The sequence below is a fragment of the Mustela nigripes genome, chromosome 6 (genome assembly GCF_022355385.1).
Source record: "Mustela nigripes isolate SB6536 chromosome 6, MUSNIG.SB6536, whole genome shotgun sequence".
NCBI lineage: Eukaryota > Metazoa > Chordata > Mammalia > Carnivora > Mustelidae > Mustela > Mustela nigripes.
The window spans coordinates 19980048-19998304 of NC_081562.1; the positions used below are offsets into that span (position 1 = coordinate 19980048).

At 36.0% G+C, this 18257-nt stretch overlaps 1 protein-coding gene across 1 annotated transcript in view; it reads left to right on the forward strand.

The window, feature by feature from the left end:
- Positions 1 to 18257, forward strand: part of SLC5A8 (solute carrier family 5 member 8) — a 46134-nt gene that overhangs the window by 11858 nt on the left and 16019 nt on the right. The window contains exons 4-10 of the mRNA XM_059404449.1: positions 2201 to 2268; positions 3317 to 3471; positions 6048 to 6188; positions 9541 to 9670; positions 12212 to 12300; positions 13180 to 13292; positions 17317 to 17384. Coding sequence (XP_059260432.1) covers positions 2201 to 2268; positions 3317 to 3471; positions 6048 to 6188; positions 9541 to 9670; positions 12212 to 12300; positions 13180 to 13292; positions 17317 to 17384 — 764 coding nt within the window. The remainder of the gene's footprint in view (positions 1 to 2200; positions 2269 to 3316; positions 3472 to 6047; positions 6189 to 9540; positions 9671 to 12211; positions 12301 to 13179; positions 13293 to 17316; positions 17385 to 18257) is intronic.

Here is an 18257-nt window from a genome sequence, read left to right on the forward strand (position 1 = left end):
GAGCCCAATGCGGGACTCGATCCCAGGACCCTGAGATCATGACCTGAGCCGAAGGCAGCGACTTAACCCACTGAGCCACCCAGGTGCCCCAGAGTTGCTTTTGACATATATTTTTATCTCTATTGGTTTATTGGTTGAATACCTGGAAGCAGTGTAGTTAAACATAAACCCATGATAACCTAGTACAAGGCAGGTGCATGTATAAAACTTAAGAGAAACTGGAAAACAATTTTTCTGAATGGTTGTATCATTTTACATGCCCACTCCACAATGTGTGCATGTCCAAGTTACTCCAGTTGTGCTTCTGCCCTGGCTTTGAATCAAGGTACATCTTTTTTTTTGGGGGGGGGGAAATTAATATATAATGTATTTTTTTAGGGGTACAGGTCTGTGATTCATCAGTCTTACATAAGTCACAGCATTCACTATAGCACATAGCCTCCCCAGTGTCCGTCACCCAGTCACCCCATCCCTCTCCATTAGCCCTGAGTTTGTTTCCTGAAATTAAGAGTCTCTTATGGTTTGTCTCCCTCTCTGATTTCATCTTGTTTCACTTTTCCCTCTCTTCCCCAATGATCCTCTGTCTCATTTCTCAAATTCCTCATATCAGTGAGATCATATGATAACTGTCTTTCTCTGAGTGACTTATTTCACTTATCACAATACCCTTTAGTTCTATCCATGTCACTGCAAATGAATCAAGGTACATCTTAACATTATCAATTATGTCACTCACATTTGAGGCTAATTTATTATATAGGAAAACAATTGACTTTTGTATATTACAACTTTGCTGTAATCACTTACCAGTTTCAGTTTTTGTTACATCAGTGATCATGTCATTTGTGAAAAAAGAAGAGTTTCATTTCTTCTTTCCCAATATATATACTGTTTATTGCCTTATTGCATTAGCAAGGACTTCCAGTACAATGTTAAAAAGGAACAATGAGAGGGGACATCCTTGTCTTGGACCTGATCTTAGTGGGAAAGCTTTGACTCTCTCAGTCTTAAGTAAGATGTTAGCTGTAGGATTTTTGTACATAGTCTATCAAGTTGAGAAATTTCCCCTCTATTCCTAGTTTACTGAGTTTTTATAATAAATGGAGGTTGCATTTTGTCAGATGTTTTTTCTGCATCTTTTGATATGATCACGTGACATTTCTTTTTTTAGTGTGTTAATATGATAGATTCCATTAATTGATTTTTAAATTTTGAACCAGCCTTGCATACCTGGGATAAATCCCTCTCGGTCATGGTATATAATTCTTTTTATACTCTTTTGGATTCTACTTGTTAATTTTCAGTTTGCTGAAGATTTTTGCTTCTGTGTTCATGAGAAATATTGGTTTGTAGTTTTCTTGTAATGTCTTTATCTGGTTTTGGTATTAGAGCAATCCTGGCTTCTTAGAATGAATTAGGAAGTATTCCCTCTTCTTCTATTCTGTGAAAGATACAGCAAAGAATTGGTATAATTTCTTCCTTAAATTGGTAGAAATTACCAGTCAAACCATCTGGGCCTAGAGCTTTCTGTTTTGGAAGGTTTTTAATTATTGATTCAATTTCTTTAATAGCTATTGGCCTATTTAGATAGTATATTTCTTCTTGCATGAGTGTTTTAGCCTATTGTGTCTTTCAAGGAATTGGCCCATTTTATATAGATGATCACATATATGGGCAGAGTTGTTATTTTTCCATTTAGAAAGAATATAATATGCCCCTCCACTTAGATAAATGGTAGCAAATTATATGACTTTTCTCTTTCTTGGTCTCCTCTTAGTAACATGCACAACTTGTCTTTCAAGGACTGGTAGAATAGTGTGTTTATTTGAACTATGAAGACACACACTTTCTGGCCCCATTCAGTCTGGGTAACTACCTTACAGAATCAAGTTGTTTCTTAGCTTCATTACAATATAAATGCTTTTTCATGTACTTAATGTAGGCAGTGGTAGATCCAGGTATGTTCTCAAAGGGCAGAAACTAGTTCCATCTCACTTACCAAGTAAAATTTTAAACTTCATTTGTTTAGGGGCATTTTATGAGATTTGGATCTAGTTTTAGGCAGGAGTAGAGAAGTAGGTAGAAAGATAGGTGCCCCGTAAATAAAATCACTTCCTATTGATGATTTTTTGAGAAATATTTTTATTATACATGTTTCACAGTTATACATGCATTTTCTTTTCTTTTTTTCTTTTTACAGTCACAGGATTTGATCTGTGGGGTGCGGTAGTGGCAACAGGGGTGGTCTGTACATTCTACTGCACACTGGTATGTCAAGAACCTTATATTTTCTTTCACTCTACCAACTATTTTGCAAAGTTGAAAATTCCAGTAGTTGTGTTCTGCAGACTAGATTGTTTGTATGCCCTCCCCTACTCCTACCATCCACAGTGTAACTTTTTTATAAGAAAGAGTCCAGCTGGGGAAAATTTTGATTCTTTATAGAGCATTGATTATAACTGAAACTTTTTTCCTTTACTTGAACCATTGCAGTGGTCCTGAGTCTTGTCTCCTAATTCACCCTTACTATTGCTCAATTATTATATTTGTGTTCATACTATTCCTCAGCTTAGAAACCTAAGATATATTGCATGGAGCACTGGGTATGGTGCATAAACAATGAATCTTGGAACACTGAAAAAATAAAATTAAATTAAAAAAAAAGAAATGTAGGGTAGTTTCCCATTGCCTAAAGGCAGGAATCGCAGTGAAAATATGTAACAACCAGATAGTATGGACACTGGTATTATAATGGATGCTAGTTTCTAGAAGTGGTGCAACTCTTATGACATATCTGACATAATAAGTCTTAAGACTTTAGTGGATTTCTTTTAGAAGATGCGGATCTCAGGAAGGGGATAGTTCAGCGAAGGACACAGGGACTGGAGAGAGACACTGGGAAGTTTATGTCAGTGGCTAGTACAAAACAATTTTAGTATGTCAACAACTGGTATGACATTCTGTGTGCATACTTGATTGAATATCAGCCCTGCCTATAGGTAAAATCTATGACATTGCCTTTTGCAGTTTCATTCTGGCCACATTCAACATGTCATGGACTTTGAATTCTTTGTGCTTTTGTCCATGCTGTTTTCTCTTCTGGGATGACCTTCCATCTTCACCTCTGCTTCTGTCTGAAAGGTTGGCTTATCACACCTCTTTTGAAGGTTCTCCCAACCTTACTGTCTATTACCTTAAGTGTATTCCTTGGCCAAGATCTATGTTTTCATTATTCTTGTCCAGCATAATATATAAGCATGTAGATGATAATAATGTCTGATAAGAGCATTAATCCTAATATTTTTTTCCCTCAAAGGGTGGTCTTAAAGCAGTTATCTGGACAGATGTTTTTCAAGTTGGGATCATGGTGGCTGGATTTGCATCTGTGATTATACGGGCTGTAGTAATTCAAGGTGGAATCAGCAATATTCTAAATGATTGTTATAATGGTGGAAGATTAAACTTCTGGAAGTAAGTTGCTATTTATCTCCTGGTCAATAGAACACTCCTTTTGTTTTTTTCTTTCCTATAAAAATAATCTCATCATTGAAGTAGTAGATTTACATCAGAAAACAAATAGATGGCTAAGAATGTGGTATGAAAAATTGAAGCTGGTATGTTAATGTGTGAAGGGGTTTCTACCAGGTCTTTAAGGGGTTAAAGCAGTCAGATGGCTGCTTAGTTACATAGAATGTAACTTTCTTCTGAGAAAGGATTGATAGCAAAAGAGCATTTTTCTTCTAGATATTAAAATCTGGAATTGGTCAAACGATGGGGTAGTGTAATTAGGGAAGAGGGAGTAGAGAAATAAGAAAAGGAAACCTCTTAAGAGAAAAACACTAAAGGATCATGCTGTCATTCTGACAGTTCTTTGTTTCGAGCAGCCTAGAGAATTTTTCTATTGATATTGCCCTGTCAATATATATTATTATATTTCATAATTATATATGTACAAATATTTTATAATATTATATATTATTTCTAGAGTATTGACTAGAAAATTTATGACTAATGCCTCAAGTGTCAGTATATTGTACAATATAGCATATCCTCAACAGCTATTTAGTTTTCCTAGAGAAAGACCAGTGGAGAAACTAGATATTTCATCAGAAATATATCACACAGCTTAGAGGAATATTTAAACACCTTTTGGTGTGGAGCAGTAGTGCCATTCTTGTTATCATGTTCAATGTGGGAAGGGGTTCATTTTCATATGGACTGGCTTATTTCCTCTTCAAGCAGTCTTATTTTGAGAGTGGCAAGCTTAAATCACTGGCAAGAAGAAAGAAAAAAGCATTTCTTACTTGGTGACTCTCTTCTAGTTTTCTGAAAATGGTGCTAATGTTTGAGAAGAGCCTTTTCAGAAATTGGTCAAGGACAATGTGTTAATTGCAGAGATAAGTTGAATTATGATGTGTCAACTTCCACTATTTTCAATAATTGATTTTTAACTTCAATACTGAGATTCCAAGGAAGAGCACCTCCACTTATCCTAGTCTGGGCATTATTCCATTCCTTAGTTGTGGCAGAACAGGACATATTATTGACAACCATTTAGACTACTTTATGGTGAAATGGTCATTTCCCCAAAGCAGATTGGGTTGCTGTTACTAGAGGACAAGAGAATGGATACAGAGAAGCAGAAAAAACTAATGGGCACTCAGAATATCTTGCTTACTCCTAAATTTCCTAGTAGGCGAGGCTGAGGGAAGAGGATGTAGAATCATTAATTTTTCTGCAAGATAACTCTCACTTTGTACAAAGGCAGCCCATATTGCTTCATTGAAGTGACAAGTCATACACCAGTAAGAGATTACTAAAAGTAAAAGATTAGACACTTTTATGACATTCACTTTGGAGGATTCCAACTATTAAATAATAATGAAAAGCCTTATTGTGTATCTCTTGTATGTCTGATATGTTTGAGAATATTGGTGGGCAAAATACCTGCTCTCGTGGTGATAAAGCAAGAGAAGGATTTTGTGTTGGTATTGTCTGTATGGTTATAGTTGTCATACATATTTTGTATGGCCTAAATTAGTTAATATAGTAGCTGTTTTCTCTAATCAGTTAATATAGTAGCTGTTTTCTCTATGTGTTAAAGGGTCAACACCCTTGAAACACTTAACTTTGATAGGAAGTGTTAGATAATGGAGTAGAGGCTCTTATATTTCCATAGGAATGCTGGGATATACATGAAATCTGAGCACTTAATTCATCTTAAATATAAGATTGAAATGGATTTTGAGAATTTCATAATTTTTAGAAAGTTTCTATGAAAGCCAATTTTGCAGAAATTTGTCAAACTTATATTGCGTATCATGGATGAACAGAATCATTCCTTCCTAGATAATGCATTAAGAAGAGTTAAAACACATATTCAATACAAAAGTTGAGCTTTCTTTGTGACAATATTTTGGACTTAAGTACATGCATTTAGTGACTTTCCACTATTAGCATTTAGCTTGTGCACACAGCATTTAAGAAAGTATGATTATAATGACATGGTAATTTTAGAAGATGAAAGCCTTTAAACTGCATTAATTGAGTTCTTGAGCTTGAATATAAATTAGAAATATGACTGTACATGTGTTAGGAGAGAAATTATATATGCAAAGTATGTAGGTTTTGTGTTCATTTCAGTACCGTATCTATTGCTATGATGCACTTAGGAACCTTATTCCCTTTATTGCTCTCTCTCTTTTTAGTTTCATGCTCTTCTCTGATTATAGCACAGCAGACTTATTTAAATAACAATTTCCTAAGGCCACTGGAGAACAATTTTTATGAAAGCTCAGAATAATTAGAACATTTGTTTTCCTTCAGTCCCATCCAGAATTTCCAATTCTCTGAAAGTATCCATTTTTATTTCATTGAACTTAAGTTAGGAATATTTTGCCTTTTTTATTATTTAATAAATTTGTACCTATTTATATCTGTATGCGTATTTATATAGATACACATTGCTTGCTTCCAAAAGATATTCTAGGATTTTCTGTAGTTTTTTGCTTATAGTTAAAATTTGTTTTCTGTTTCTTTTCATTTAGTTTTGATCCCAATCCTTTGCAAAGACATACATTCTGGACAATTATTATAGGAGGGACCTTCACATGGACTAGCATCTATGGTGTCAACCAATCCCAAGTACAGAGATATATTTCCTGTAAAAGCAGGTTCCAGGCAAAAATGTAAGCCAAACTCTGGTATGGAAATCATTAATAACCTTCAGTGTCTTTATCAAAACTTGTTAAGTAGTCAAGCTTTGCTCAGTTTTAAGCCTTTTGTATCATGAAATTCCAAGAAATAAATTATATACTTAGTTATAAAAGAATTAAGTGTATTTTAAATCAGATATTTGAAATATTTATATGAATTATTAAGTAAAATAAATCCTATTAACTAAGTAGACATTTATTGTGTATCTACTTGTATAAGGAGTTATGGAGGATAAAAATTAGAATTATATGGCTCTTCTAATGAAGGAACTTAACATCTAGTTATGAAAACATACACAAGTATGCAAAAAGTGAAATAACCCTAGAAAGGTATCACAGTTCTATGGAACAATATAATGATAGAAGAAATGGTCAAGGGCATTATATTGCCAGATATGCTGGTATATTTTATTTTTAGACATAGTCATGGGTTTATAACTCTGCTCTAATACTTGCTACTACTCTACTCTAATACATTTGAGTGGCCAGTTACTTGGTCTCCCTGAGTCCCAGTTTCCAAATTTACAAAATGAGCATAAGAAATATTATACATCTCAGGAGAGGTATTGTAAAATGTGCCTGGCACACACTTGGTAGTGGTCCAGTAAATGTGACCTCAATCATAGGATGTGCAGGTAGAGATTGGGTGAGAGATTCCTGTCAACCAAGCAGATCCTGAATAATGACCATATACAGGCAGGTAGAGAATAGTGGGAGAGCATTCCATATAGACATTTATTTGGACACAGTCCAGAGGTCAGAAGGATGACGTGATCGGGGAATTCTAAATCCAGTCTTGGCTTGAGCAAAGAATATAAATGGTGACTGGTTCTATCTCAGGAGACCTTAGATCAGTATGGTGACCCTTGCTCCCCATGCTGATAGATAAAGCTGACTGGCCCATATGCATTTAAGACCTTAAGAGTTATAAATAGATTAAGAGTAACTGGGTGGTTGGAGTAGGACAAGGAATGGCAATTAAATTTCTATTCAAAGAACATGAAAATATTGTGATGTCACATGTCATAACCTAATATATTGAGAGTAAATAGGTTTAGACATTATTTGTATTTGGAAAATTCAATAGTAAAAGATCTACACAAATATCAGCACAGTAACTGAATATAGAGCCCCCCATAAGTGAGCTTAAGTGTTCTGGTATTTTAAGGAACTTTGAAGGAGTGTAATTTATACATCCAGTGATCCACTGGACTTTAAATCTATACTAGAGCTAATGCGTCTCCAAAATTAATTACGCATATGCTCTTCTGTTTCTTTGGGAACATGAAACTCAAAGGTCCAATTTTATAACTAAGAGACCAGCATTAGAACCTTGAGCTTTCTTAATAAGAAACAATTTCCTTTGGAATGGCCCTCAGCTGACTCCCTGAGCTGAGAGGAACCATTTTCTCCTACTTTTTAACTGTGGCTCCATGAGAAGAATGAATCCCAGTCAAAAAGTGAAGACCTCCACAAATAAGTGAAACCATATGATAATTGACTTTCTCTGCTTGACTTATTTCGCTCAGCAAAATCTCTTTGAGTCCAGTCCATGTTGCTACAAAAGTTGGGTATTCATTCTTTCTGATGGAGGCATAATACTCCATAGTGTAAAGAGGAGAAGGGAGTAGGGGTAAATTGGAAGGGGAGGTGAATCATGAGAGACTATGGACTCAAAAACAATCTGAGGGATTTGAAGTGGCGGGGGGTGGGAGGTTGGGGAACCAGGTGGTGGTGGGTATTATAGAGGGCATGGACTGCATGGAGCACTGGGTGTGGTGAAAAAATAATGAATACTGTTATGCTGAAAATAAATAAATTAATTTAAAAAATAAAAATTTAAAAAAAGTTAAGACCTACTGACATTGATCAACTGTGGAGAATATCAGATATTATTGATAAGTGATCTATTTTAGTGGTATTAATGTCAAATAAAACCATATAGTAAAGTATTAGACTCCTTTGTGAACAAGGGTATGTGAGCAGGAAAGTGTCTGGATATATTTTCTGGTGATTTGGAGATGAGCTGTAGTTACTTAGGCTATTTTTAGCCAATAGCAAAACAGAGTAAATTTAGTCAATCAAGGGAAAAGGTTAGCAATCTGTTGTTTGGTACCTGTTGAAGGTGCATTCTCCTGAAACAGACTCTGAAATGGAGGTTGGCATGCCAGAGACTGTGGGGGAATCACCACCTGTAGAAGAAAGAGAAGAGAAGGAAGCGGAATTGGCCAAAGAGAGAAGTTGGATTGTAATGTGTTTCTCAGCCAAGCCTTAGGGGAAGCCCTAATGCTGAACTGACTCCAGATTTGTCCTAGGTTAGGGTAAGGAGACTGATCCTTTAAAATTCTGAATCTAGTAGTCACTGGACACAAGTACCCCAAGGAAGGAGGCATGACTTTGAGGATGGTACCTCTCTCCCACCTAAGGCAGCATTTTACAGTATTCACTACAGCACTACTGGGGAAAAGAAATGAGGACATTATAGTGAGAACAATGTTTACTATTCACTTGATTATTAAGGCATAGAATTCGGTGCCATTAGCACTCATAATATCAATAATTACTATTTAACAAATGTTATTACATGCCAAGCACTGTGCTATGTAATACATACTATTTCATCTAATGTTAAAACTCTGCAAGGTAGGTAGGCATCATTATCTGTAGGTATAAATGAAGAAGCTGAGGATCAGAGAAGCTAAATTACTTGCCCAGGGTCATATATAGTAGATGGAACCAAGATTTATGTTCAGGTCCGAGTCCAGTACTGTTCTCCTGGAACACGTACCATGTCTTATGATGCTGAACATTGTTGGAGAAGATACCTGTTCAAGGAATGCAGGTTTGCCTCTCATACTTACTAGGTGATATTGCAAACCACATTTAAACAAGTTCAGTGGGTTTCTATGTAGGTGCTAACAGTGGTTAGCAGTTTTTAACTCTATTACTTTAAAAAGGAAAAATGAGTAATAGTTACTGGTCTGTTGACCATTAAAAATCTTTACTTCATGACCGGAAGCCCTGAAGTAGTATAACTGGATATCATTATAAAGCTGATAATGCCCGTGGAACTCTGACCAGAAGGATACACACATCTATTCAGTAGAGAAGCCTCCATCTATTCCAAGTATTTCGAAATACATTGTTGATTGACAGCACAAGCAGAAGGTTAGGCTAGAATAAAATAGAAAGCATTTTTGATAACTGAAAGATTCTGTGCATTTATTGAGTAATCATGAAGGTCTCTTCTGTATATGTAACAAGTTTCCTATTTGGGGGATGGAAATTACAAATATCATTTGCTGGTTTGTTTTCATTTCCTTAGGTCTCTCTACATCAATCTTCTGGGACTCTGGGCAATCCTTGTCTGCTCAGTGTTATGTGGGCTTGCCCTGTATTCCAGGTACCATGACTGTGATCCTTGGACAGCCAAGAAAGTATCTGCACCAGACCAGGTTTAGTACCATGTCTTTCTTACATGTGTATTAATGTTATCAGAAAGCTTATTAGTTTGGGAGGAAAGAGTATTCATGTTTTTATAGAGAAAGAGCAAATGACTACAATATAATCATCTTTAATTTCTAGAAAGCATTTGGTAAAAATTTATTTTAGCATATATAGCAAGAAGGAAGAATGCTGTATCCAAGATTAAAATATTGAAATACCTGGAAAATTCCAAGCCAAGTGTTAAAGAGAACTAGGTCAACACTGGAAATAGAAATGTAAATACAGTTAAAGAAGAAAAACTATATACAAACCATGGTAGTGTAAAACATTTTGTGAATATTCTTCGATCACTTTTTTATCAACAGCTTACCTTCCAGTTTTTAAATGATAGAGAAACAGATCTAGTGAGTGAACATTTATAGAGTACCAACCAAGCAGTGAGAGAATGTGTCTAGAGCTCTGCGTGCTTTCTCTCTTTTAATTCTCATAACCCAGTAATTCTAAATCTAGAGATGAGGAAATGAGTGACTCGCAGAGAGGTTATATTACTTGCTCAAGGTCATAGGGCTGATAAATAGGTATAGCTGCAAGAATTCATCATACTGTCATAAGTGCTTTATATAAACTTCAACTTTGAATCCTTAAAGATACACACTGAGATAGATGCTCTGATTATATTCCTTTCAGAGATGAGGAAACTGAGGCACAGACAAGCTATGTAATAGCTAGTAAACCTGGAACCAGAATTCAAGTTCAGGCAGGCTGCCACCAGAGTCCTAACTTTGAACCCCTATGCTGTATACCACCTTTCAGAAAGTGTAGCTAGAATTCAAACCCAGGACTACTAGACTCCAAAGCTTGGGTTCTTGCCAAAATTATGTTCTAAGACTTGCTTGTAAATCAAGTGCCCAGAAGACTCATTAGATTGAAGATAGACTGAATTTTGTATTGACATAAATGCATCACATACTCCTAGAAAAATAATGCAGTTTTGTGGGGCTAGAAAATGAGAACCTCCTTGAGCTGTGCGTCTCAACCCTATGTTCACATGTGTCCTCCTGTCAATAAATAGATCTTTCCTATTTGCTCAGAGAATCTAAGAATCATGTTTACTTTGAAGGTAGATGTACTCTTCCCCTTATATGCTCTCTAGTGAAGAATGTTTTGTCTGTAGTTTATATCATGAAGATAATAGGGATGTTAAAAATGTTTCTCATATATCTTTCCCTATCCCTAGATGACAACAACAAAAAATATCTATAGCTTCCTACCCTTGAGACTCCTTGCCTTAGAATGCATTCAGGGGTGTCTTGCATGCATCCACTTTTAGAAAGCCTGTACTGAATTTTTTTTTTAAAGATTTTATTTATTTACTAGACAGAGATTACAAGTAGGCAGAGAAGCAGGCGGAGAGAGAGAGGAGGAAGCAGGCTCCCTGCTGAACAGAGAGCCTGATGCAATGCAGGGCTGAATCCCAGAACCCTGGGATCATGACCTGAGCCGAAGGCAGAGGCTTTAACCCACTGAGCCACCCAGGCGCCCCTGTACTGAATTTTTTAAAAAGAAAGAGCTTTCGGGGCACTGAGTGGCTCAGTTGTCAAGCTTCTGCCTTTGAGTCAGGTCATGATCCCATTGTCCTGGGATCAAGCCCCGCATAGGGAGGGTTCCTTGCTCAACTGGAAACCTACTTCTTCTTCTCCACCCTCTGCTTGTGTTTCCTCTCTGGCTGTCTCTGTCAAATAAACAAATAAAATCTTAAAAGAAAAAAAAGAAAAGAAAAAGAAAGTTTCCTCCTGATTGGATGATTCCGGTATTGTATTGATTATTGAGGAGTTAATGCAATTAGCATCTCCTAGGGATACAATGCACATAAGGCCCAGTAGTAGAAAGTAGTAGAAAGTCAAAATCTTAACCAAGGAGAACAAAGATGTATTTCTGTGACACTCTGCTGGAGCTCACCCTGAGGAAGAAAGATTAGTGTCTAGATAGAGTTTTACTCTTTTTCTATCTATCAGTCTTACCTTGCTGGACCTATACCTGAGGGGGCCAGTCGGAATATGAAATATCACCCCCGAGGACTTTTGAGAAAATTGATATTAGGGTAGAGAATTTTAGGTCTTGTTATCACAGTAACAATAGAAATAATGTTTAAGTATGGAATACTGCTTGAAGTTACACTTTTAAGATATCTTGGGAACACTGGGTCTTAATTTCATATAGAGATAAGTTCTATACTAAGAGCTTTACATAGATGATATAATTTAACTTTTATAACAAGTCTGTGAAGTTAGTTTTAGTACCCCTGCTTTATAGATGAAGAAACTAAGTCTTAGAGAAGTAACAAAGACCACTTCTGTTTGAATCCAGACCCTGTATTCTTAACTACTCTGCTATTATTTTAAGTATTAGCAATAAGAGTTTAATTTTTCATATTTAGAAATTTAAATTATATGGAATAGGTTCCTTTAGTTCTTGAAGAACACAAGATAAATGAGGCATTAATTAATTTTATTTGATAGCAAATAGAAGTAAATTTTGGAATTTTTCAGCTCATGCCTTATTTGGTGCTGGACATTCTGCAAGATTTTCCAGGACTTCCTGGACTTTTTGTGGCCTGTGCTTATAGTGGAACATTAAGGTATAAACTATGACTCTAATAATATATGGTTTTCCTGTTGGGATCTTTCTTTTGTTATTGGATATTTTGGGGGATAAAGCTGAATTCTGTATATGAGCACCAGTGCCCCAAAGTGGGTAATCTACTCCATGTATTTTCTCTGTTGGTCTCACTCTTATCCGTGTGAACTATCAGTCTATTAACCTCAGTCTCCACTTTTAACTTGGGCTCTACTGCAATACATCATCACATGCTATGTAAGGTCATCATAAAAATGATCAATTGATGGTAGTGTTCACTGATTATCAAAAAGGGATGCCTACAGTCTTAGTTTAAACCTTATGTATATCTAAACATGGTCAAATGGAAAATTAGAATTAAATCTCCTATTACATGCTGAATAATATACACTGTCCAAAGAATCTTGTTCTGCCTTTCAGCTTACTCATTGTACTTTTTTCCAGTGTTTGTGCCAGGGAATGAATTTTTATTACTAACATGTACAGTGTTTGTTAGTGAGGATCCAGGAAATTAATAGTATTGATATTTATGGCATATGTTTCTGAGGATTTATGACAGTCCTTTCTATGCACAAAAAGGAATATATTTTAAAGTCATTATATAGTAGTACTATGTAGTCTGTGTAAATTCTCTCCATAGACACTAAGGATTTATTGCAAAGTGGAAGCAACATAAAATTCTTCTCCTCACTATCAACCCTTTGGATGTTGCCTGAATCATTCTTGGATGATAGCAGCTTCCACAAAGAGGGTGTTGTAATCATTAAAAATAGTAGAAATCTGGTTATAATGACAGTTTGGTTCCCCCTTTCTTATTCCTACTTAAAGTACTATCAAAGTTAAAATATTGTAAATCAAAAGATTGATTTTTCTCTTACAGCACAGTGTCCTCCAGTATTAATGCTTTAGCAGCAGTAACTGTGGAAGATCTAATTAAACCTCACTTCAGATCGCTCTCAGAAAGGTCTCTCTCTTGGATTTCCCAAGGAATGAGTGAGTTTCCATTTTCACGATCCCATTTTACCTTGAGGAGATGATTTTTAGAGATACCAGAAATCTTGGGCACCTCGGTAGCTCAGTTGGTTTAAGCAACTGCCTTCTGCTTGGGTTGTGATCCTGGAGTTCTGGGATTGAGTTCTGCATCGGGCTCCCAGCTCCCTGGGGAGTCTGCTTCTCCCTCTGACCTTCTCCCCTCTCATGCTGGCTCTCTCTCTCTCAAATAAATAAATAAATAAATAAATAAAATATTTAAAAAGAAAAAAGAAATACCAGAAATCTTTTCCATGGAAGATATAGAGTAAGAACCTATGAGTGTTAATGTATATATATATATATGCATGCCTAAATGTAGTCATGCTGTATTTGCAATCAAGATTTGAGAGACACTTCAAGCAATTAATTGTCAGGGGACCACGAAGAACAATATCCAGGGGTCCTTATTTTTTTTTTTAAGTTTTAACTTAAATTCCAGTTGATTAACATACAGTGTAATATTAGTTTCAGTGATTCAACACTTCCATACAACACTCAGTGCTCATCATGACAAGCGCAGTCCTTAATCCCCATCACCTATTTCATGCATCCTTCTACCCACTTCCCTTCTGGTAACTGTCAGTCTGTTTCTTGATTTGCCTCCCTCTTTTCCTCCCTCTGTGCTTGTTTGCTTTATTGTTAAATTCCACATATGAGTGAAGTCATACAGTATTTGTCTTTCTCTGACTGACTTATTTCACCTAGCATTATATACTCTAGCTCCATCTATGTCATTATAAATGGCAAGATTTCATTCTTTATGGCTAATATTGTGTATGTATACCACATTGTCTTTATCCATTCATCAGCTGATGGACACTTAAGCTATTTCCATAATTTAGCTATTATAGACCATGGTGCTATAAACATTGGGGTGCATGTATCCCTTCAAATCAGAATTTTTGTATTCTTCAGGTGAAGACTTAGTACTGTAATTGCTGGATCATAGGGTAGTTCTAATTTTAACCTTTTGAGGAATCTCCATACTCTTTTCCACAGCGACTGCACCAGTTTGCTTTTCCACCACAAGTGCAGGAGAGTTTGCCTTTCTCCATATCTTTGCCAACACCTGTTGTTTCTTTTTTTTTGTTGATTTTAGCCATTCTGACAGGTGTGAGGTGATATCTCATTGTGGTTTTGATTTGTTTACCTGATAATGAGTGATGTTGAGCATCTTTTTAGGGTCCTTATTTGGCTATCCTTTTTTCACTTCTTCCTATCCCAAATTTATGTTAAAATTCTTAGCCACAGAAAAAATTCAACCCTTTTCCTTTCCAAACTTTAGCCAACAGTTTTAAGAAATACCCTTAGTTTGGAGCCAAGAAGCACATTTTTCTTCTTTATTACATAAGAGAGCATCGTCAGCTTAAAGTACAGAACACTGGTGTATGCAACTGATAAATTATCAAACACTACATCTGAAATTAATGAGGTACTGTATGTTAGCTAATGGATTTTTAAATAAAAAAAGAAAACCTAACCCCCCCAAAATAGAGTAAATAGTCTGTGTGTATGAATTGAAGATAAAGAAACAAAGTATTAGGATTTTTGACCCATCTTGGTTGTCTGTCCTATCTGTACATGTAGATTGCCCTGGAGATAGTCAATTATATTGTACAAGAAATGTTCAACTTCTATTGATAGGTTATAGGATCTTATTAGGGGTTAAATATCAGTTGCATGGAAAGGTTTAAAGACCCCAGTTTCCAGATGTCCCAACTGTACCAACTGAACTCAAAGGAATCCGGTTACTGTACTTCATTCTTTGTGTTTGAAATTTTGGTTATATGCATTCTAGAATGAATGAGTAACAAACTTATTTTTAAAAAGAATGTTTAACTTCAACTGAGTAACACTAATAGACTGTCAAAGAAATAGTAAATAATATTCTATTTTGAACCATAATTCTATATGTAATCATCTTGACTATAGCCTGGAATAAATACTTAATTTATATTCTTTGGTGTCCCTTAAATTTAAATAACATTGCACCATCTTATTATGTGCCTAATTTTCATCCTGGAGCATAATTTCAGAATGATACAATGCTTCCTAAGAGTATTTAGATTGGTTCATTATAGGATTATTGAAGCTATATGCTTTTAAATAGAAACTTTTGAAGCCAGACAGACCGTCTTGCTTTACCAATTTGTTAGCCTCAAGCAGACCCAATAACTCAATACAGCTCGAATTTTTTTGTATGAAAAATGTTGCAAAAGTATTAATATTGCAGGTTCTATGAGGTTTAGAGATAATGTGTATAAAATAAGAAGTACTAGCTGGTGCTCAAGGAAGGATGTTGATGGTAATTAATAACAAATCAACTCTACTAGTGTAGATGAGGTTTTCATTGACTTTGAAGAATTATATAAAGTCATTATCTTGAGGTATGAACAGTAGGGACATCATAAAGAAGAACATGGAAAGTAATTTGTATGTGTTCCCATTAACTTTGAATACCAAAACCCCATAGTGGTGACCATTCATGAGCTATCAGATATAGAAGAATCAAACTATATATGTTGGAAATTTCTATTTACACTAGGATTTGGAGGCTTAAAAAATCATTGTGACATGAGCTCTATGTAAAAACTTAATATAAGTTTTCCATTCAGGTTCAATAAGGTTATTTACCCAATATACTTAACAAAGATGTGACTTCTAGTGTAAATTAGATGTAATGAATGCACTGATTTTATAATGAGCAAAGTTATTACTCTTTTTATGTTTTGATTTTTTTTAAAGATTTTATTTATTTGACAGAGAGAGATCACAAGTAGACGAGAGGCAGGCAGAGAGAGATAGAGGGAAGCAGGTTCCCTGCTGAGCAGAGAGCCTGATGCGGAACTCGATCCCAGGACCCTGAGATCATGACCTGAGCCGAAAGCAGCAGCTTAACCCACTGAGCCACCCAGGCGCCCTGTTTTGATTTTTTTTGTGTGTGTGTGAAATTATATTGACTGATTCCAGGTGATTTGTGCTAAATGAAAATATTCAAAAATAAAAATCTGATCCCAGAGTCCTGGGATTGGGCCTGCATCAGCTCTCTGCTCTGCGGGGAACCTGCTTCCTCCTCTCTCTCTCTGCTTGCCTCTTTGCCTACTTGTGATCTCTGTCTGATGAATAGAATCTTTTTTTCAATTTTTTAAATAATTTAAAAAAATTTTTTATAAACATATATTATTAGCTCCAGGGGTGCAGGTCTGTGAATCTCCAGGTTTACACACTTCACAGCACTCATAAATAAAATCTTTAAAAAAAAAAAAAAAAAAGGTAAAACATGTATTTGGAGAAAATGTGGAAAGTATAAAAACCAAAGGAAAAAAAAACCCTATAATTATAATCTGAGCAACAGTGGTGGCTTGAGAATTCTTATAAAGTTTGGGAAAACAAGTTGGTAGAATGGGTAACATCAGACTTGATATTATCTTTCTTTGCTAGTTTAACAGGAAAGACTTAGTGATGTTGGAGATTACAAGAGGGCTAAAGGTCCTAAACCATCCCTTGGTGTGGATCGTCACTTCCTAGAAGAAATGAACACTTCAGATCAGACGACTCTAATTTCTCATGTTTATTACTCCCCTCCCCCAACATGTCATACAGATTGTGTCCTGTTTCTGGCAAACTGGAAACAGAGACCTGAGCCTTCCTTTATAAAACAAATGTTTAAGGAGGATTAGATTAATAACATAATAGTTCTTAGCTTAAAAGTCTCTCTGGTTAATGCTAGGGATTTTTTTACTTATATAACCTAATGTTGTCACTAATCCCGGTACACAATATCAGAGTTTTCTTTCCCCTTTGCACACTGCTGATCCCGTAGGAAAACACCCCCTCCCTTTTTTTGGCTGGCTCTGATGTATGTGGCCAATTTTCACCACAATCATATCAATTACTTTGAATCAAAGACAAGGTAGCTTGTTCTATTGAGAATTCTAATCCTCTCGGTCTGAATTTTACACTGGCTTTTATGTCATCCATTTAGGTGTGCTCTTTGGAGTTCTCTGCATTGGAATGGCTGCATTGGCATCACTAATGGGAGCTTTGTTGCAGGTAAGAGCTGTTTCTGCAAGGTTTGAATCACAAACACTGAATTCTTCCTTTTTTAAAATGTTGATGTGACTATCCTTCCAGACTTCTCTAGTCATCTATACAAAGCAATTGCAAGGAACTGAATTGCCTAAATTCTTTAAAATTTTTTTAAATTAAACTTTCTATTATGATATAATTGTAGATTTATGTGCAATTTTAAGAGTCAATTATCATATGGTTTCACTTATTTGTGGAGCATAACAAATAGCATGGAAGATATGGGGAGTTAGAGAGGAGAAGGGAGTTGGGGGAAATTGGAAGGGGAGGTGAATCATGAGAGACTATGGACTCTGAAAAACAATCTGAGGGGTTTGAAGTGGCGGGGGGGGGGGGTGGGGGGGGGGGGTGGGAGGTTGGGGTACCAGGTGATGGGTATTATAGAGGGCATGGATTGCATGGAGCACTGGGTGTGGTGAAAAAATAATGAATACTGTTATGCTGAAAATAAATAAATTAATATTAAAAAAAAAAGAAATAATAGAAAAAGATCCCATATACCCTTTATCTAGTTTTCCTCAATGGTGTGAGACTTAGATTGATGTTCCTTCCCCCGCTTCTCTATAGATGTACAGTTGTAAAGGATGTGTTTCTTCCACTCAATTGCACCTATATAAAAAATCAGTTAGGGATGGTGCCTGAGTGGCTCCGTCAGTTGGGTGTGTGACTATTTCAGCTCAGGTCTTGATCTTGGGGTCATGGGACTGAGCCCCTTGTCAGACTACACTGAGTGCAGAGTCCGCTTGCCCCTTTCTCTGCACCTTTCCCAGCTTGCATGCACATGCTCCCTCTCTCTCTCAAATAAATAAAATATTTTTCAGTTAGGCATATTTGTGT